The sequence below is a fragment of the Procambarus clarkii genome, chromosome 2 (assembly GCF_040958095.1).
Source record: "Procambarus clarkii isolate CNS0578487 chromosome 2, FALCON_Pclarkii_2.0, whole genome shotgun sequence".
Classification (NCBI taxonomy): domain Eukaryota; kingdom Metazoa; phylum Arthropoda; class Malacostraca; order Decapoda; family Cambaridae; genus Procambarus; species Procambarus clarkii.
In genome coordinates this window covers 44,128,297-44,150,907 of record NC_091151.1, presented here as the reverse complement: position 1 = coordinate 44,150,907, position 22,611 = coordinate 44,128,297, and the positions used below count along the sequence as shown (strand labels likewise).

The 22,611-nt window shown below is 38.5% G+C and overlaps 1 protein-coding gene across 1 annotated transcript in view; it reads right to left on the bottom strand.

Moving 5' to 3' along the window:
• Nucleotides 1–21,902, bottom strand: part of LOC123762278 (uncharacterized) — a 53,727-nt gene extending 31,825 nt beyond the window's left edge. The window contains exons 1-3 of the mRNA XM_045748702.2: nucleotides 21,252–21,902; nucleotides 8,180–8,212; nucleotides 3,098–3,133 (exon numbers count right to left, since the gene is read on the bottom strand). Coding sequence (XP_045604658.2) covers nucleotides 3,098–3,133; nucleotides 8,180–8,212; nucleotides 21,252–21,357 — 175 coding nt within the window. The 5' untranslated portion in view covers nucleotides 21,358–21,902. The remainder of the gene's footprint in view (nucleotides 1–3,097; nucleotides 3,134–8,179; nucleotides 8,213–21,251) is intronic.
• Between the last annotated feature and the right edge of the window lie 709 nt (nucleotides 21,903–22,611).

Sequence of the window (22,611 nt, the reverse complement as noted above, 5' to 3'; positions counted from 1 at the left end):
CACATTTATAAATTTAAATTCATAATTTACTTTAATAAATCGGACGATAATTTTAACAATCAGACTGAAGTGAAATAACAAAATTCAATATATATATATATATATATATATATATATATATATATATATATATATATATATATATATATGTCGTACCTAGTAGCCAGAACGCACTTCTCAGCCTACTATGCAAGGCCCGATTTGCCTAATAAGCCAAGTTTTCATGAATTAATGTTTTTTCGACAACCTAATCTACCTAACCTAACTTAACCTAACTTTTTCGGCTACCTAACCTAACCTAACCTATGAAGATAGGTTAGGTTAGGTTAGGTAGGGTTGGTTAGGTTCGGTCATACATCTACGTTAATTTTAACTCCAATAAAAAAAAATTGACCTCATACATAATGAAATGGGTAGCTTTATCATATCATAAGAAAAAAAAATAGAGAAAATATATTAATTCAGGAAAACTTGGCTCATTAGGCAAATCGGGCCTTGCATAGTAGGCTGAGAAGTGCGTTCTGGCTACTAGGTACGACATTATATATATATATATATATATATATATATATATATATATATATATATTCATATATAGGTGTACAAATATACACTTAGAATGTTCCGATCAAACAGCAAAACAAGAACAATAAAAAGACAACATAATTAAGCAAAACAAGGATTTGCTTACGCCTGCGAGACTGTCTTAATGTGTCACTACGAGATGCTGGAAGCCAAAAATATAAAACACATTAGTATCTTTTGTACAGAGATTGTAATACTGTTGTGTAATCCTGTAATAAGTTGTGTAATCATCTAAGACAGGCAGGCAATATTCACCATGCCTGTCTCCTCCTCGCAATCCGTTCTTATAACAACCTGTCCTTTTAAGACCTGCCGCAACGGACAAAATATGGGCTACTAACACTTCCGAACCCATTTCACCTGAACCTAAGGGAGCCAAGCATACACCGATAAGTATACCTCTGTTTCTCGGTGTATAGACAATGGGAGTATACTTCAGTCTTTTTGTCTATTTTTCCAGTATTTAGTATTATCCTATTTATTCAAATATTATATAAACACTATACATATTTATTCAGCTGTATTTTTTTTTTAGTTTTATTTTAGCAAAATGAGACTACTATAAATATACATTTCATTGAAACTGAAATTGCTTAGACTTGTAATAATCTATTACACTCCTAATAACCACTTCTGATCCAATTCGATATATAAAGGTTCAAGATTAATATGAACATGAATGAATGTGATGGATAATGAATCATTTTATAAAAAGCACGTACTCTTTAAAAACCTTTTTTGAACGTTCAGAGGTGCATGCATGACCCGAAGCCTAATTATCTGGGTATCTGGGTCTTGAGATTAGAACTAAAATTTATCAGACATTTACTAATTTACTTAAGAAACCTCTACATCTTTCAACAATCATGGGCGACTTTGTTGACATTTATTCATAAGTTCACGAACTTCAAAGCACTAAGAGGTATCTTATAGCACTAATAACCTTGAATTGTGAAGCTTCGAAGCTTCTAAACTTTAATACATCTAAATAAAGCCGCAGTGACTGTTGAAAGATGTACAGGTTTCGTAAGTGGATACAAAAGTGCTTGATGACTCCAGACTATGGACTTATCAGCAATGTCTTGGCTTTGTGAAGCTGAGATTATAGGGACTTCACCTTCACGAATCGGTTTAGGAATATTGTACAACAATTTTCATGAACGTGAAGGAAAGATTGTGCGACAATCATGAAGGTGAAAGAAGGTGAAGGAAGGTGAAGGAAGGGGAAGGGAAGTATTAAGGGGGAAAGCGCCAAGCCATTACCGACTATAGTGAGGGTGAAGGAAAGATTGTATACATGTGTAAGTGTAATATTAAAGTTTTAATATGCCATATTTAAGTGCAATATTAAACTCAAGTTTCAGATAAAGACTGACAACTTTCATCAAGGTGTTGTCATCAAACAATATTCTCAGAACAATGTTTGACAACACTATAATTATTATGTAAACATTATGTAGTAATGTTTGGCAGCATTATGAACACTCTGGAAGGGTAAACTAATGTCCATTCATACCTATAATAATATTTCAAGTATAATATTATGTTTTATCACGAATACTACACATGAACTATACATTTATTATATATATATATATATATATATATATATATATATATATATATATATATATATATATATATATATATATATATATATATATATATATATATAAAATAGAAGCCTCGAACTGCAGACCACAAAAACACAGACTGCAGCTCTACCTACTGAGCCACCAGCACCCACAATAGAACAGGAGCCCAGCGAGACACCAGTCTGCTGTTCAACTGGAACTTAAACCTTCCCTCGGGTGCCACATTGGCATGAATGTGCTAGAGGTGAGCCACATTGTTTTATAAATAGTTATAACCACAAAATCTTGCTTTGGTGTCCAGAGGATCGAGTCTACTGCAGTCCAGGTGAGTGAAATGCCTTTTATTATTAATTAAAATTATTATATATTATTATAATTAATAATAATTAAATAATTAATAAAAATTAATCCACGATATGGGTTTTAACGTTGAATGGATTTACATTTAGAGGGCGGGTGATGTTAAAAGAAGTGTACAAAATAATGTAAATTGTTGTATGATATCACAGACTAAAAAAAAAAAGACTATAAACCTTAAAAAGATTTTTAAATGTTTTTATTAAAATGGAACACGTGGAGAGTTCTGAAACAATCACAAGAATCTATCAACAATTCAACGGGGATATTAGAAACAATCAGGACACGTATTTTGTGATTAAACAAATACTAAAGAACAATAATATCAACAATTAACATATGCCTTATAAGTAATCAAGTATCACCACACACACTTAAAACTTATAATCAGATTCAAAATGCAACATCAATGCTAGTGCAATCTTAAAAGTCTTAAAATTGAGGAACAGGAAACAGATATTGCCAATTTTTGTTTTTGGGTAGGGGAGGGAGGGAGGGAGGGAGGGAGGGTGGGGGGATGAAGAGCTAGAAATTACATAACAAATGTAACGTTTCCTTACGCTTATATGACTGCCTCAGGGTATCAGTTCGAGGCGCTGCAAGAGAAAGTAATCACAAGGTCAGAGTCTATATCGAGAGGCGGCAGCTTGAATCAGGTCATCTCCCTCCCCCACACACACTCTTACCTTTCTTATACATAAATATCCAAATATATTAAAAATAAAGCCTGGGGTAAACAGCTTCACCATTTCAGACGCTAGCAACACACACACACACACACACACACACACACACACACACACACACACACACATTGGAAATATATTCACTAATAAGTATACACCAGATGAGACGTTGGGATGTAAGTCTCGTCCTGATCACACACTCAGACCTTGACCAAGCACTCGGGAGAGTGCGAAAGACTTCGTGTAAATTCCTTAAATAAATTTCAAAAATTCACAAGTGTGGGATTTTATCCTATCATAAAAAAATACACTCACATGCACACACTTGTACACACACACACACACACACACACTGGAATGCATTAAAGTAGCGATGTAGTGTAGGCAGACTCCAAACATTGTCTCAAATGTAGATATGATAGATCCCAATAGGCTCAGAAATCTGTCCACCGTTTAACTGACAGTTGAGAGGCGAGACCAAAAGAGCCGAATCTCAACCCCCCGCAAGCACAACTAGGTGAGTAAAACTAGATGGGTACACAAAGGCACACACAACCACACATAAAAACACACATACACACTAGAAATGGCCAATATATATATATATATATATATATATATATATATATATATATATATATATATATATATAGTGTATGTATGTATATATATATATATATATATATATATATATATATATATATATATATATATATATTGATATATATCAATCTTCGGCTATCCAGAGAGTCTATCGAAACTGATGCTTCTACAGGAGAGGACATTCACAGAAATCTGTGTCCTGCACTTGCAACCGTTGCGACAGGCTCGAACGCAGGTCTATCCGGATATATATATAAATAGAGAGGCAACACTAAATAATAAGCAGCAGAATGAGAAATATAGATAAAAACAAGAAACATGAATGCGAACATCACACATCTAAACATAATAATATAGAGGAAAAATTAGATACAAATGAGGAGCATAGATGGAAACATGATTACCAAAAGAGCATAATGTGAAACACATGTGTGAACAAGTTACACACATGAGGAACATTTACCAAAACAGGCGACACAAATGGACAGATTGAGAAGTAAAGACAGAAACCTGACACAAATGAGCGTAGGAAAGAAACAAATATGGAAACGAGATACAAATGAACAGAATGCGAAACAGAGAGAAACAAGATGCATAAGAAAATATATTGAAACAATTGACACAAATGAGCATAATGAGAAACATGACTGGAAACGAGGGACACAAATGAGGGGGGGAATGAGGAATGAAGAAAGAAACAAGAAATAATGAGAAACATAGATGGATATAAGATACAAAAAAATGAGTCAAATGAAGAACGTATATACAGAACCATGAGACATAAGAAACACTGATGAACCCAAGAGAGAGAGACATGAGAAACACAATTAAAAACCAAAACACACAAATGAGAAACGCAGATGGAATCTATAGACACAAAAGCACCAGACGATGCAACAGCTACAAACTTGCCAAAACCCCTTTTGTAGCATATAAAAAAGCAGATACGTTTCAACACAATTATTACAAAAACAAAAAGCTGTGGAAAAAAACAGAACCCTCCGACTCGATAAAAAGTGAAGGGGGGCAAGAGTGCAGTTCAAAATATACAAGAAGAGTGGAAGAGTGAACTGGAAGAGTGAAGGAACTCTCCTTCAAGAGCCACCAGCTTCAAATCCCACGTCAACACGTCAACAGATGTGCAATAGTGACGTCAAGTCAACTTTGCATCAGCGTTACGTCAAATGACGTCAAATCAACATCAAATATACTTTACGTCAACATATTCTCCCACACACGCACATTTTCTCATTGTGCATTAAATGTTCTTTAATTGGATAACATTAAGGCATTGAAAAGAAAGACATTATTACATTAATATAATAATGACTTTAATATGACAATATGGTTATTACTTTAATATAACAAGGAATAACTGGTTACTACTTTAATATAACAAGGAATAACTGGTTATTACTTTAATATAACAAGGAATAACTGGTTATTACTTTAATATAACAAGGAATAACTGGTTATTACTTTAATATAACAAGGAATAACTGGTTATTACTTTAATATAACAAGGAATAACTGGTTATTACTTTAATATAACAAGGAATAACTGGTTATTACTTTAATATAACAAGGAATGACTAGCTATTACTTGAATTTTAAATATAACAGGGAATGACTGGTTATTACTGTAACTTATCAAGAAGAACCCAGGAATAATAAAATAACAACCTAGGACCAATAAGGTCTATATATGGAGATTTATTAAGCAATTTCATTTACTTTCTAATGTTGTAACTAAATTTATGAACCACCGGAATTATAAGAGACGTCACGTTCTGCAGATAAATTATTATCAAAAGGAGTCAGCTTTTACAGACTTTCTAGAAAACCGGCGTCTGATTGGCAGAACATTCAGTAAAATACCATTAGAATTATTGTAAATTTGGACCCAAGAGCCTCGAGAAATCCCCTTTTGGTCAATTACGTCAAGATTTCCACACACACACACACACACACACACACACACACACACACACACACACACACACACACACATACTGCAGGAATGGTCGAACAAATGGTTGCTAGAGTTTAACCCAAGCGAATTTAATGTAATGAAGATAGGTGTAAGGAGCAGACCAGATATAAGGTATCATTTGGGAGATGAAATACTTCAAGAGTCAGAGAGAGAGAAAGACCTGGGGTTGATATCACGCCAGACCTGTCCCCTGAAGCTCATATCAAGAGGATAACATCAGCGGCATATGCCAGGTTGGCTAACATAAGAACGGACTTTAGAAACTTGTATAAGGAATCTTTCAGAACATTATATACCACACATGTCAGACCAATCCTGGAGTATGCGGCTCCAGCATGGAGTCCGTATCTAGTCAAGCATAAGACTAAACTGGAAAAGGATCAAAGGTTTGCCACCAGACTAGTACCCGAACTGAGGGGTATGAGCTACGAGGAGAGACTACGGGAATTAAACCTCACGTCACTGGGAGACAGAAGAGTTAGAGAGAACATGATCACCACATTCAATATTCTCAGAGGAATTGATAGGGTAGATAAAGACAGTATTTAACACAAAGGGCACACGCACTAGGGGACATAGGTCCCCAGGTCTCAGAGGCGGGACCAAAGAGCCAAAGCTCAACCCCCGCAAGCACAATTAGGTGAGTACAGGTGGAAATTGAGTGCCCAAATGAGCCATAGAGACGTTAGAAAGAATTTTTCGGTGTCAGAGTAGTAGACAAATGGAATGCATTAGGAAGTGATGTGGTGGAGGCTGACTCCATACACAGCTTCAAGTGTAGATATGATAGAGCCCAGTAGGCTCATGAATCTGTACACCAGTTGATTGACAGTTGAGAGGCGGGAGACCAAAGAGCCAGAGCTTAACCCCTGCAAGCACAACTAGGCGAGTACACACACACACACATTATATATATATATATATATATATATATATTATATATATATATATATATATATATATATATATATATATATATATAATATTCCTGTACTATGTCATAGTCCACAGGCCCAACATCAAACCATAAGCACATGATTTATCATTTATATACGGCAATGAACAAGGAAAAAAAAGAGTTGCTGATGAAAAAGAAATACCTATGTATAAAATTATATTAAATAATGCGATGACTAGAAGATACAACAGGTAGGTTTTGCTTGACATTAGAACTAATACACTATTTAACCAAGTCATTGCTAAATCAAATTAAATAATATTACAATTTGAAAACAGATGTGACATAAAATATAATATAATATATATATATATATATATATATATATATATATATATATATATATATATATATATATATATATATAATCACAAGAATTAATATGATCTCCTTATATACGATTCTGAGAAACAATGTGGAATGTAAACATTACCGTTATAGATGAGTTTTGAGATGTATAATTCCAAAGGATATATAAAAACAGAGGTATATCACGCTTCTCGGTCTATATACACAGAGAAGTATACCCCCCGCTTCTCGGTATATTTACAGAGTTTACTTAAGGCATGAAGAGTGTTCAGGACTAAAGTATACTTGCTGGTTGGTCAGTATAAGCTGTTGTGGAGGCCTTAATAACCCTCCAGAGGTTGAAAGGCCTCAAACCCAACACCAAGATAATACCATGTAAAGAGTCTCGCTATAGAAGAGCTTTAAGATCAAACATATAATATTAATTTACAACAAAACATAAAAATGTAAATATTTACTTAACAGTCATAGCAGAGAACCTTAAACAAAATCTATAAAAAATACATTCAAAATATTTTATTTCAAGGTAGCTGTGCACCTTACCACTAAAACTCTCTTTTGTTATTTATTACCTAACAATAACATCAACAACAACATACACAACAATAAAGTAGTAATAATAACAAAAACTATAATAATGCAGAAACAACCAAATAAACATCAATTTTTGTTATCTCATATTATATATATATATATATATATATATATATATATATATATATATATATATATATATATATATATATATATATATATATATATATATGGGGGGGGAAAAACCACATTTGAAAAATAGAGAATGCCTAACGTGTTTTCGGCTAATTCGCCTTCATCAGAGCAAAATAGAATGTTTGTAGAATCTTTCTCCTTTGCTCTGATGAAGGTAAATGAGCCGAAAACGCATTAAGCATTCTCCGTTTCTCAAATGTGGTTTTTCCGCGCATATATATATATATATATATATATATATATATATATATATATATATATATATATATATATATATTATATATACAAACTTATTTTAACGACAAGGGGAAACTAAAAAACGTCTGTTTATTTTTCAACGTTACCCATGTGGCGTATAGCTTACTAGTACAAGTCTCCTTCTGGCTGTTAGGACTTGCTGAAAACAGAATATATATATAAACATTAGTATATTTGTGCCCAACAAGACGGTCCGTAAGTGGTCATAGGGGTTTATGTAAACACAACATTCTAAATGTATTCAAACTAAAACTGTTTCGTCTATCAACCAAAGAATGATATTTTGTGTGACTAGGTTTAGGTAATAAATTGGATAATATTTGTCGACAAAAAAAATAATGAACTAGTATACAGCATAATGTCAAAAATATTTTGTAAATAGATTAGTTAAATTTTTGAAGTTGCAGGTTAGAAAAAAGTCAAATTAAATAGTTTTAGATTAGCTGTGAGCAAACATTATAACAGAAATAACAGAAACAATGAAACATGACATTGAAATATGTATAATTCTTTTACTTATACAATCCCCCCCCCCCACTAAAACGCCCCCCCCCCCATACATTTACAAAATACGATGTAAAATTGCATGCGACTAGCCCTAAGCATCTGGGCCCCCTTCCATGGACATTCACATGAACAAATAAACATTCTATTAGAATTGCCTATATTTATTGGCACTACCTATCCTTACCAGAGACATCTATCGAGGTATAGTAATTTCGACAGGATATACCTATCCCTCCTGGATATATCTACTCCTACCGGGAGAAACCTATCCCGTCTGGTAAGGCTTATTCCTACAATGGAAACTTGCTAATATCATTATTGTTGACAGTATCACTATGGTGAAAATCAGTTGGATCTATTAGGTTGATTCGAACCCTCTCTCATTAGGAGGATTCGAACACGTTAATGTAATTCCAATGTCCAATATCATCCTTATTATTATTAATAATATCGGCAGTAGCAGGAGAATTACTAACATTTTAGGATTATAATATAATTAATGCAATTTAATTATTGTAATTATTGTTATCCTTAACTACTCGTCGTTCCAAAACATTGCTGAATAACACACACAAATCACAATAGCGTGATGCATCAAATGAACAAATCCACAAGGGCCGATAAAGGCAGCGTCTGGGATGCTCTCGGACGTAGGTTCGAATCCTCGTCACGGCCTTGTGGATTTGTTCATTGCTGAATAACATTTACGGTTTAATTAGCTGCGCGGGCGCCTTCTGGTGTCAAAGATTTATTAAATACGAGATATGGGGGTACATGCTGAACATGTAGTGCCTGACTTACCTCACAGGGGGGAACTAAAGTCGACCTGTCCTTGAGGTTATCTTGAGATGATATCGGGGCTTAGCGTCCCCGCGGCCCGGTCCTCGACCAGGCCTCCTTTTCGTTATGTGACCTATAGCCAAGTTTATAGCCAAAACTATATCCCGGCAAACACACAACGTAACTGTCCCTGCGTTCCGATTGTTATAACTTTTAATAAAGTTGTTACATATTGTTATTACGTTTTCATAACGTTTTACAACGTTGTTACAACTTGTTTGGTGGTGTTAAAACGTGTTCGAATGTTGTAGTAACGTCGTAGTTTCCTCACGAGTTTGGCGGGTTGTTGGTAGGGGAAATAGAGTTCCACTACTGTATAATTACGGGTTTTGGTGATCAATTTAGTGCTCGAGACAACAAAGATATCACTAACGTGGCTGATACAAGCCACACAACACGCAATTATGAAATGAAAATTATGTTTCAGCCCTGGACTTGTTATCCAACCCGTCCTCTTAAAATTACGTCGCTTTTCACTGGTATGCGCGCTATGGCCAAAAATGGCCGTAATCTGAAATTAAATCGACTCACGAAGGGACGTACTGTTCCGTTTTTGTTTTGAGTCCTCCGGCTTACTCGGTAAGGTTAGGAGAGGAAACTTTGAATTAACGTTTTTCATGACGTTTTGAAACCTTAGGAGCACTTCCTGACCTCCTAACCAACCAGAGGACCCTTAACTTACTGTTTTGGACAAAAAAATCCACAATTTATTTTCAATTATTTTTTGTATTTTCAAATTACGTCCATTTTCGGTCATACGAGCAAACGGCCAATTCAAACGTAATTTGTTAGAGGACCGAAATGTCGCTACTTTTTCTTCATTGCAGACTTGGGTATGAAATTAATCCCTCTGCAAGCTATCGGACACATGTTAACTGAAGCACTTCACTACGGAAGATTCGTGAGATTTCGCAGGAAAATTTTCGTAAAACCCTAAATCTCAACTCCAGGAGATCAAGGCATTGTTGACCAGACCTCACACTAGAAGGTGAAGGGACAACGACGTTTCGGTTGGTCCTGGACCATTCTCAAGTCGATTGTCAATCGACTTGAGTACCACCAGAGGTGGTACTCAAGTGAGGGGCACCGGTACTCAAGTGAGGAGCCGGTCGGCCGAGTGGACAGCACGCTGGGCTTATGATCCTGTGGTCCTGGGTTCGATCCCAGGCGCCAGCGAGAAACAATGGGCAGAGTTTCTTTCACCCTATGCCCCTGTTACCTAGCAGTAAAATAGGTACCTGGGTGTTAGTCAGCTGTCACGGGCTGCTTCCTGGGGGTGGAGGCCTGGTCGAGGACCGGGCCGCGGGAACACTAAATAGCCCCGAAATCATCTCAAGATAACCTCAAGATAACCACCAGAGGTGGTACCCTCACAACTTTATATAAGTTGCGAGGGTACCACCACTGGTGCAAATGTAGGGACCCATAGCCTCGGAGAAGAAAATAAGGAGTATTCAGAGAAGACCTTGTGGATTCTCACTGAACACTTTAATATATTAATATATAGATATATATATATATATATATATATATATATATATATATATATATAATATATATAATATATATATATATATATATATATATATATATATATATATATATATATATATATAGATATATATAGTATGACAGTATCAGAACTCGAAAGAAGGATTAAGACAGGAATTTCCTAAAGAAGTTTAGTATTTAATAATACATCTTCAGTAGGCTGGATTTACAGATCTGTAGGTTGATATATAGGCAGGAAAGAGGTGAAGTGAGATGAGGTACAAAGTCTCTAATGAGATAATGGTTACTAGTGAGATAAATGTATATCAATGATCCTATTCAAATCGCCCTTTAACTGATCAAATCAAAAATCGATCTAAATTATACAAACCACTACCAATGTTCAAATTACATGATGTTTATAATCTGTATTAAAGCAGATTCAATTATGTTCCTATTGAAAATACTTTACAATTCGTTATTGAAGAAGCAACTCCCGATCAATTTGGTGAGAGCTCTGACAAATCAACAAACAAAACCTTAGACAATTGGCTGTGTCTTACAGAGTATTTATGTTACGAAATTCTAAATTTCAAATCTTTAGATGTTTGCCCACCATAGAACATATTAGTCTTTACAAGGTATTTTCTAAATGACAATTATCACTACGAGGGGTGTTTCTAAAATAATAGTTTTTCCAACAGTATTTTCGTAATTAAACAATACATTTATATTAAAAAAGTTTCAAGGCCTTGGCAATATTTTCGAACCCAGAAAAATATGGTAAACATAACACATATTTTGGGCGAATTTTCTCACTGGCATATATATATACAATATACACGACGCGCTTGCTACGGCAAACTTCCAAAAAACTCAGTGGATAACAAAGCTTGAGGACCAATAGAATCAATATTCTTAAACTCTTTATCTGAGAATTCTGGTCTAACAACACGAAGAGCTCTTAGATACATAGAGGAAAAAAATTAATGTTTCACATTGTATCTGTGCCCTGAGAAATAACGAACATAAGATAAATTATTCATTGGCTTTCCGTAAAACACTAAACTTTAGTGAAAACATCTTCCCTATGATAAGAATATCTTTGAATGGCAAATATTTATCAATTTCAGTCTCGATAATAATTGTTTAACATTAGCTTAAACATTAGCGGTGGTTTGTATAATTTAGATACAGTTTTGATTGATCAGTTAAAGGGCTACTTGAGTAGGATTATTGATACACATTTATCTCACTAATACTCATTATCTCATTAAAGACATTGTACCTCATCTCACTTCACCTCTTTTCTGCCTACCAACCTACTGATCTGTAAATCCATCCTACTGAAGATGTATTATAAATACAAAAGTACTTTAAGAAATTCCTGTCTTAATCCTTATTATAATATATATATATATATATATATATATATATATATATATATATATATATATATATAATATATATATATATGTATATATATATGTATATGTCGTACCTAGTAGCCAGAACGCACTTCCTCAGCCTACTATGCAAGGCCCAATTTGCCTAATAAGCCAAGTTTTTCATGAATTAATTGTTTTTCGACTACCTAACCTACCTAACCTAACTTTTTTGGCTACTTAACTTAACCTAACCTATAAAGATAGGTTAGGTTAGGTAGGGTTGGTTAGGTTTGGTCATATATCTACGTTAATTTAAACTCCAATAAACAAAAATTGACCTCATACATAATGAAATGGGTAGCTTTATCATTTCATAAGAAAAACATTAGAGAAAATATATTAATTCAGGAAAACTTGGCTTATTAGGCAAATCGGGCCTTGCATAGTAGGCTGAGAAGTGCGTTCTGGCTACTAGGTACGACATTATATATATATTTATATATATATAATATATATATATATATATATATATATATTATATATATATATATATATATATATATATATATATATATATATATCCAAAAGGCGACAAAGCCAATTTGCTTTATATAGCAACTGGAAACGATTTGAGGACAGGATGAAGGCTGGGATATGGAAGAATGAGCTCGAACGCCGACCTTGCAAAAAAGCAAGCATGACGCTGAAAGGAACATGTGTCTGCACGGGAAAGATGACTACGGTCAGCAGGTGTGTAAAATAAGTATTCCAGAAACTAGGGGTCAAAGGTCATCGGTGACTGCAAATGACGAGTTCGAAAGTGCCGGGGAGGGGGGGGGGGAATGATGGGGGGGGAGGGGGAATGATGGGGGGAGGGGGAATGATGGGGGGGAGGGGGAATGGGTGGAGTGGGGGAGGGGGGGGGGATATGAGCAATTATTGTGTGCTGGCTAAGAATAGAAGGGAAACTATCAGGGGGGGGAAAGCGCCAAGCCATTACGACTATATAGCACTAGGAATGGGGGGTTTCAAGATAAGGATTTGGGATGGGACGAAGTGTGGGTGGAAAGGAATGGTGGCCCAACCACTTGTAGACGGTCGGGGGATTGAACGCCGACCTGCATGACGCTCTACCGTCCAGCCCAAGTGGTTGTGGGGGGGGGGAGGAGATAAGAATACGGTGATCTTATCCCCTGTGTGTTTGTTGACTGAAGACAACAAACACACAAAGTCAAAGCAAAGAAGAGGCTGCCGTGAGACGCTTGACATGTAAGTTGTATTTATTAATATATACAAGAGTTCTTACATTCCTGTACAGCCACCACCACACACAGCGTTTAGGGCAGGTCCTTAATCCTAATATTCCCTGGAAGACGACCCGCCAAATCGTTTCACAACCAGGTACCCATTTTACTGTTGGGTTAAACAGAGGCTACAGTTAAGGATTGACGCCCAGTAAATCCTCCCTCGGCCAGGATACGAACCCAGGCGAAAGCGCTCGCGAAACGCCAGGCGAGTGTCTTAACCACTTGTAAGTAATGAAGTAATTAATGAATGAAGTAATGTAGTAATCATTAGTTAAGTAATGAAACGATAGAAGGAAGGGTGTAGGAATAGGAAGGAATAAGCAAAGAATGAATGAAGTGAGGAAGGGAGAAGAGAGGCAGTGAGGAAGAGAGGCAGTGAGGAAGAGAGGCAGTGAGGAAGAGAGGTAGTGAGGAAGGAGGAAGAGAGGTAGTAAGGAAGGAGGAAGAGAGGTAGTAAGGAAGGAGGAAGAGAGGTAGTAAGGAAGGAGGAAGAGAGGTAGTAAGGAAGGAGGAAGAGAGGTAGTAAGGAAGGAGGAAGAGAGGTAGTAAGGAAGGAGGAAGAGAGGTAGTAAGGAAGGAGGAAGAGAGGTAGTAAGGAAGGAGGAAGAGAGGTAGTAAGGAAGGAGGAAGAGAGGTAGTAAGGAAGGAGGAAGAGAGGTAGTAAGGAAGGAGGAAGAGAGGTAGTAAGGAAGGAGGAAGAGAGGCAGTAAGGAAGGAGGAAGAGAGGCAGTGAGAAAGGAGGAAAAGAGGCAGCGAAGAAGCAGGAAGAGAGGCAGTGAGAAAGGAGGAAAAGAGGCAGGGAGTAAAAGAGGAAGGCAGAAAGTAAAAGAGGCAGGGAAGGAGGTAATGAGGTGTGTAGAAACAAGGATGTAGAGCCTCCCTAATAGTGCTTTACCAATCAACATCAACATGGAAGTGAGGTCTACCCCCTCTAACCCCCCCCACCTCCCCCTATCCCCTAACTAGCCTAGTTATACCCGTTGCAATTATAAATAACTATCCTGACGCTGGAAATCTTTTATCGAACTTGAAGGTGTGTGGACAGAGGTGGCTTTCACGACTTCCAATAAGTAACCTCCAATAAAAAAAAAACACAAAGTTTCAGTCAAAAATACTGAAATACAGCCAGTAGAACGGCTACATGGGACGTAGACCTCTCAGACTCCACTCCAAGTATGATCCAGGTATACTCAAAATATGCTCCTGGTATACAACAAGTATAACACTGCACCAGTGACTTGATACGACGACGGAAAGGCGTTGTGGAGAGACAAAGCGGGACGAGACAGCTTTATCGCTGCGAAAACGGAGACAGAAATGCATGACGTCAAAGTTAATTATAGTTAGAGACATCGAAGAGCAATTAACCCGTTGCCTGAGAACGGCACGTCGTCACGCGATGAGAACGGCACGTCGTCACGCGATGAGAACGACACGTCGTCACGCGATGAGAACGACACGTCGTCACGCGATGAGAACGACACGTCGTCACGCGATGAGAACGACACGTCGTCACGCGATGAGAACGACACGTCGTCACGCGATGAGAACGACACGTCGTCACGCGATGAGAACGACACGTCGTCACGCGATGAGAACGACACGTCGTCACGCGATGAGAACGACACGTCGTCACGCGATGAGAACGACACGTCGTCACGCGATGAGAACGGCACGTCGTCACGCGATGAGAACGGCACGTCGTCACGCGATGAGAACGGCACGTCGTCACGCGATGAGAACGACACGTCGTCACGCGATGAGAACGACACGTCGTCACGCGATGAGAACGACACGTCGTCACGCGATGAGAACGACACGTCGTGACGTGATGAGAACTACATGTCACGTGATGAGAACTACATGTCACGTGATGAGAACGACAAAGGAAATTTATATGTCCTCGTGTGACGAGGAAATATAAACATTATATGAGCAAGTACTCGTAAAACATTATAAAAAATAAAACGCTATAGACTAACGAATGTCACACGTTTTATAAGCCAACTTAATTATTTATAAACTAGTTAACATTTAACGATTTAAAGTTTTTGAATATGGAACAAAGTAACCACTTGTATATACAAGAGACAACGGTCTGGAGTACGGTGCACACTTGTATATACAAGAAGCAACGGTCTGGAGTACGGTACACACTTGTATATACAAGAGGCAACGGTCTGGAGTACGGTACACACTTGTATATACAAGAGACAACGGTCTGGAGTACAGTACACACTTGTATATACAAGAGGCAAGGGTCTGGAGTACAGTACACACTTGTATATACAAGAGGCAAGGGTCTGAAGTACGGTACACACTTGTATATACAAGAGGCAACGGTCTGAAGTACGGTACACACTTGTATATACAAGAAGCAACGGTCTGGAGTACGGTACACACTTGTATATACAAGGGGCAACAGTCTGGAGTACGGTACAGACTCACGCTGGTCAGGGGCGACCAAAGTTAAATAGTTTAAGAAATATTAACATTTTCAGAGACCCTCCTCCCTCCCCCCCTCCTCTATCCATGCGATTTTCGTTGTGTCAACTGTGAAATATTCCGTGTTTCTCTCTTAAGAGTTTTCAATGTTACAGAATATTTTCTGAGAAACCAATGGAGTTGTTTAAGTGTTTCTTAATAATTAGTCTTCTGAAAGGAGGAGGAGGAGGAGGAGAGGGGAGAGAAGAGGGAAGAAAATGGATAAATTAGGTGCCAACGGAAAGGGGAAATGGGATGAACAGTGGGAATAGAGACCCAGGTATCGAACGACGAGACAAAAGCCGACCTACGTGAAGGGTGCACTTAAAAACAAAGCGATCTTAAATTATATGAAAAAACGACGATTAACGAATTAACCTCAACACAAAATATGGGGTCAAAACACTAGCCAGCGACCCACAGAGTGAGTTCCCAGGGAAACCACAATGCAAATGACTAGTGTGGGCGCCAGCATAAAAGGTTAACCTCGTCACTCTAAAGGCAAGAGGGCATTGCACAGAGATGTCGAGCTGTTTATATAGCTCAAAATTTAATGTTGGATCCAGCTTGAGTTCGTGTCTGCTTAGGAAAGGTGAGGTGAGGAGAGAGAGCTAAGCCAAAATGACTATATAGCACCTAGAAAGGAAATGAGGACAAGGAACTGGGGGTATGAGGACAAGGAACTGGGGGTATGAGGACAAGGAACTGGGGGTATGAGGACAAGGAACTGGGGTATGAGGACAAGGAACTGGGGGTATGAGGACAAGGAACTGGGGGTATGAGGACAAGGAACTGGGGGTATGAGGACAAGGAACTGGGGGTATGAGGACAAGGAACTGGGGGTATGAGGATAAGGAACTGGGGGTATGAGGATAAGGAACTGGGGGTATGAGGACAAGGAACTGGGGTATGGGGCTGGGAAAAGAGGACAAGGAGTTGGGATATGAGAACAAGGAGCTGGCATATGAGGACAAGAAGCTGGGATATGAGGACAGGGAGCTGGGATATGAGGACAGGGAGCTGGGATATGAGGACAGGGAGCTGGGACATGAGGATAGGGACATGGGAAAAGAGGACAAGGAGCTAGAATACGAGGACAAGGAGCTGTGATACGAGGACAAGAAGTTGGGATACGAGGACAAGGAGCTTGTCCTCGTATCCCATGGGTCGCATATGTCGACCGTGCTCTCAGCCACAGCTCAGAATGGAAGCAAGTCGAAGAACTCTGTAGGGTAAGGCAGGTCCTAGTCAACAACGGCTTCTCCAATGGTTTCGTCGAAGACATCATAAGAAGGAAAGTGAAACGCCATGCAACCTCTGAAGAGACAACTAACACAACACCTATACCCCCTATTAGACTATTTTACAGGAACTTCTTTTCCACAGCTCATAAAACGGAGGAAAGGGTCCTGAAAGATATTGTTAATAGAAACGTTATCCCTACAGACAAAAATCAGAGGATACAACTGACGATTTACTATAAAACCAGAAAAACGGCCAGCCTACTCATGAGAAACTCTCCAGACACAAAGCAGAACGCTTTAAAAGAGACCAACGTCGTCTATGCCTTCAAATGCCCTCTTGGGGACTGTAAGCTCCAAAAAAAACAGTATATAGGCAAGACAACAACATCTCTTTCTAGGCGTTTAACGATGCATAAGCAACAGGGCTCCATTAAGGAACATATAATCTCTTCCCACAACCAAACCATCGCCAGAGAAATCCTAGTAAACAACACAGAAATCATCGATAGATACAGCGATAGCAAGCGGCTTGACGTTTGCGAGGCACTACACATTAAGAAGTCAACACCAGCAATCAACAGCCAATTAATGCACAACTATATTCTACCCACCTCAAGACTCCGCTCCAATATAGAAGCATCAAGAAATATGGACCAATAGGCTTTCTACAATCACTTCTATTCAATACCCATTGTTTCGTGTTCTGTCTTGTGTTGATGAAATTAATACCTTATTAAATACCACCTCACCCCATCCACCTCACTCAAATGTAGATATAAACAAATCGGAGATGTGTAAGTTCTATTCAGTTGTGTATGTGTAAACTAAAGTCTTTGAAAATGTAATAAGTTTTACGAAACGCGCTCAAGTGTCGCGTCAGACTAGAAATAAAAATGAATTTTGGAGAATTGATTTTTGAATTACCACCAACAGTGAAAAGAAATGTACGAAAGATTGAGAAAATTCTTGTTAGAATTATTAATCTTACTTTTTCGGTCATATTTAATAATATATATATATATATATATATATATATATATATATATATATATATATATATTATATTTATCCCTTATGTATCCCCCCATGTTTTCACCTTCATTGTATTATCACCTGACCTAATGCGGGTATAAAATCAACTAGTATTGTAAGATCTGTTCACTTGAGAATGAACCATGGAGGTTCGAAACGTCGTGCAAATTATACAAATAAGTGTAATACACTCTATAGTAAATCACTTCTTTTCTTCACCTTAAAAGTACGAAAATGACTTTTGGAGAACTCCTATTTCAATTAAGCCCTGATGCTAAGAAAATAGTTAGAGGGATAGAAGCCCTAAACCAGAAAATAATAAATACAGAATATGCGGTCATATTCAATGAAACATGTTTGAAAGAAAACCTGCTGCCAGTATACACCAATAATATATATATATATATATATATATATATATATATATATATATAATATATATATATATTATATATATATATATATATATCGACTTTATTTTAAAATTGCATTACACAAAAAGGATTAACACTTAATCCAAGGGTTAAGGGTTAATTTATTCATCTACTATTGTTAAGTATTTGACACACTCCCGGAGCTGCGCATTTCATTTATTCATCCATGTGGATATCATCGTACTGCAGCCTTTTACAACATTTGTTTGAAGGCAATTTGGTTGAAATTTTCTGTCAAATCTGCTTAATACAAATTACAAAGCCACAGAAAATAAATATTAGTAATGGATGAATCGACTTGAACCGGTTCAACGAAGATCTCCTGCGACCTTATCCCTCTGTTGTTGTTGTTTTAGATTCAGCTACTCACAACATAAAGTTCCAAGTAGCACGGGCTATGGCGAGCCCGAACCTTATCTCTCAAGTGACAGTTGTAAACTGTCTGAAAACCCAAACAATCGTTACAAAATGAGTGTGAATATATGTCCTCACCTCTTGTTCACTGTCCACCCTTTACCCCCTTTGTATAGTCCCCCCTTATTACACTCCCCCCTTATCATCCCTTCTCACCTTGCCCCCTCCCAACATTACGTCTTTCACCCCCAACTCCCCTTTCTCTCTGCCTTCTCCTCGTGCTTCCTCACCCCTGCCCTTCATTCCCCTTTTTTCTTCCCAAGGCCCCCCACCCACCCCTTCCTTCCTTCCCTTTCCACCCACTTAACCCTTCTTCCCTTTCACAAAATACAATATTAGGGAGCAATAACACACCGGTCCTATTTAAATCATTATTTTCTGAATACGAAAATATCTTCCACATCTCAAGCAATATTCCCCAATTGATCAGAATTAAATCCGTGAGATCGGATGGATAGGGGAAGAGGGAGGGGGAGTGAATAATTACAAATATTTCTTAAATAGTTAATGTTAGGCCTACCCCCGACCAGCCTATGTTCGTCCCGTACCAAGGACCATTCCCCCTGCAAATTTGGGTAAGGCATCTTCAGGCATCTGGTCTCCAACTTTGGATGATGGACAGACTGACAGACACAGACAGACAGACATTCTATCTTAAAGTATCTGTCCATCATAAAGTATCATTCTATCTGTCCATCTATCTCCCTATTTATACATATATTTATTCATCCATCTGTTCATTCATCTATTCATCCATCTGTCCATCCATCTATCCATGCATCTTTCCATCCATCTATCCATCCGTCTACCAATCCTCCTTTCCGTCCATCCATCTATTTATTCATCAATGTACGAATTCATCCATATATTACTCCGTCTATTATCCATTTGTCCATCTATTCATGCATCTGTCCATCTATCCATCGACCTGTGCATCTATCTGTCCATCCATTTGAACATCTATTCATCAGTCTTCTTATTAATCGATCAATCTGAAAATCTATCCATCCATCTATTCATATTTCTATCCTTCCATGTATCTGTATCTACCTATGCATCTAATATTATATATATATATATATAATATATATATATATATATATATATATATATATATATATATAAATATATATATATATATATAATATATATATATATATAATATATAATATATATATATATATAACTATGACCCCCTCAGAGGATTCGAACCTAGTGCACCAGGTGTTTCCCTATCAACAGCACCAGTACTCTTATCACTGCACCAGCAATCGTCTAATTTATACTATCTCGTCCAATTCTGGACAAAGACAGACAGAAAGACAGACAGACAGACAGACAGACAGACAGACAGACAGACAGACAGACAGACAGACAGACAGACAGACAGACAGACAGAGACAGACAGACAGACAGACACAGACAGACAGACAGACAGACAGACAGACATTCTCTCTTCATTATAGATACGGCGATCAGCGCATTTAGATTTTATTGGGTTACTTATTGCGAAAAAACATACTTGTGTGTCAAATATTCAAATCCAATCGAAAGTTAGAAGGTTCTGAATCTTTCAAGGTTCCTGCATGTCAGGTCCTGCAGACCACACACACACACACACACACACACACACACACACACACACACACACACACACACACATTCCTTCCTTGAAAAGCCACCAAGCAAGAACCAAAAAACATTCGAGCATCAGAAAAAAAAAAAAAACACTGCCAAACAGTTCCATACATTCTGAACCACCCACTCGACCTGAACAATGCCCGTCACAACAGTGAAGACAGTACCCACTGCTGTGATGACTCCACTACACAGCACACATGCACACGTTACCTCAGGGAGCGAACACACACCAACAAATACCTCAGAGCCATGCACGGTAAACAGAGAGGCGCGCACAGAGGTCGGGGCACTGAAACGCTCGATCGAGGTTCGTCTTTAAATTAGTCGCTGATGCGAGGTTGCTTTGCTTCTAGGAGCGTCACTTGCGAGGTCACTGATGACTGGGCATGCACTTACGTGTGTTGGCCGCCATGGCGAGCGTGTAGTTGACCGTGGAGACGTGTAAATCCAGGGAGAAGAACACCTTTAGCGTCACTGTTGCCAAGCAACCCTCCGCACACATAGCCTCTTCCTTCGATCCATACGCTCTGAGTAGTCTGCTCCCGAGCGCTGCCTAGGATGCAAGCCAGCATCATTTCCACAATTAAAAACGCCTAACTAGTCCATCTCTGATGGCATATTCTCCATGCGACTTCCCATTTCGGGAAGTTTGAGTTCAAATAAAACGTATAAAATGTTTCTATGTGCTAGAAAGCGAGTGAAAAGTAGGTTAAAACAGTCGGTTCTTTGCACTTGTGGAATGTGACGTCATCGTCTCTTTCACATCCATGGAAATGTTTTCTTGTTGGTAACATTGTAGTTCTTTGGGGGTGTATGGGGGAGCGTGAGGGACCTCCCTTGAGCAACAGGAGCAGGATCACAGGTCCGTCTTCCGGACCTAAGCTTGAGTCTCCCCCCGTAAATAAGGGGGAGGAGGCGGGAAAAGCCTACTGTCGTCTGCTGGTCGCCGTACACACAGGGGGCTTTGATTCTAGGAGGTGCCGGCGGGCGCGCAGGCGACACACACTCCTGCAAGAGTACCCACCTCCCACGATGTGGTTCCCGGGACCCCGCGAACTTGAAGTGGGACCTCGCGTAGCGGTCGTCGCCCGCTGCACGCACGTTTCTTTTGTTTATGTAGGCTTCTGTCCAATGTATAGCTCTGTCTCTCGCGTCCTTCTGTCCAATGTATCGCTCTGTCTCTCGCGTCCTTCTGTCCATGCATCGCTCTGTCTCTCGCGTCCTTCTGTCCAATGTATAGCTCTGTCTCTCGCGTCCTTCTGTCTAATGTATCGCTCTGTCTCTCGCGTCCTTCTGTCCAATGTATCGCTCTGTCTCTCGCGTCCTTCTGTCCATGCATCGCTCTGTCTCTTGCGTCCTTCTGTCCATGCATCGCTCTGTCTCTTGCGTCCTTCTGTCCAATGTATCGCTCTGTCCTTACGATTCCATTCATCGTTGTATAGTCACGCGTATACACATTGTTGTTTACATTCACATTTCTGTCTACACGTATCTGTATATATATATACACACCCTTCTGGCAACATATCCTTCTGTCCACGCAGTGGTCTATATATACACACCAAGCTCTATCCAAGCAGCCACTCTGTCCACACATCCTACTATCCACACGGTTGCCTGTCCACTCAGTCCACCACGTGGCCTTCAGTAACCCCATCGTTCCTCCTGCTCCGTCCCCTAAGGAACACATCTCCCTAGTTAGAGCATCTTATCCACAGCTCTAAATTTCATTCTCACAGAGCCTCAGTTGACTGCA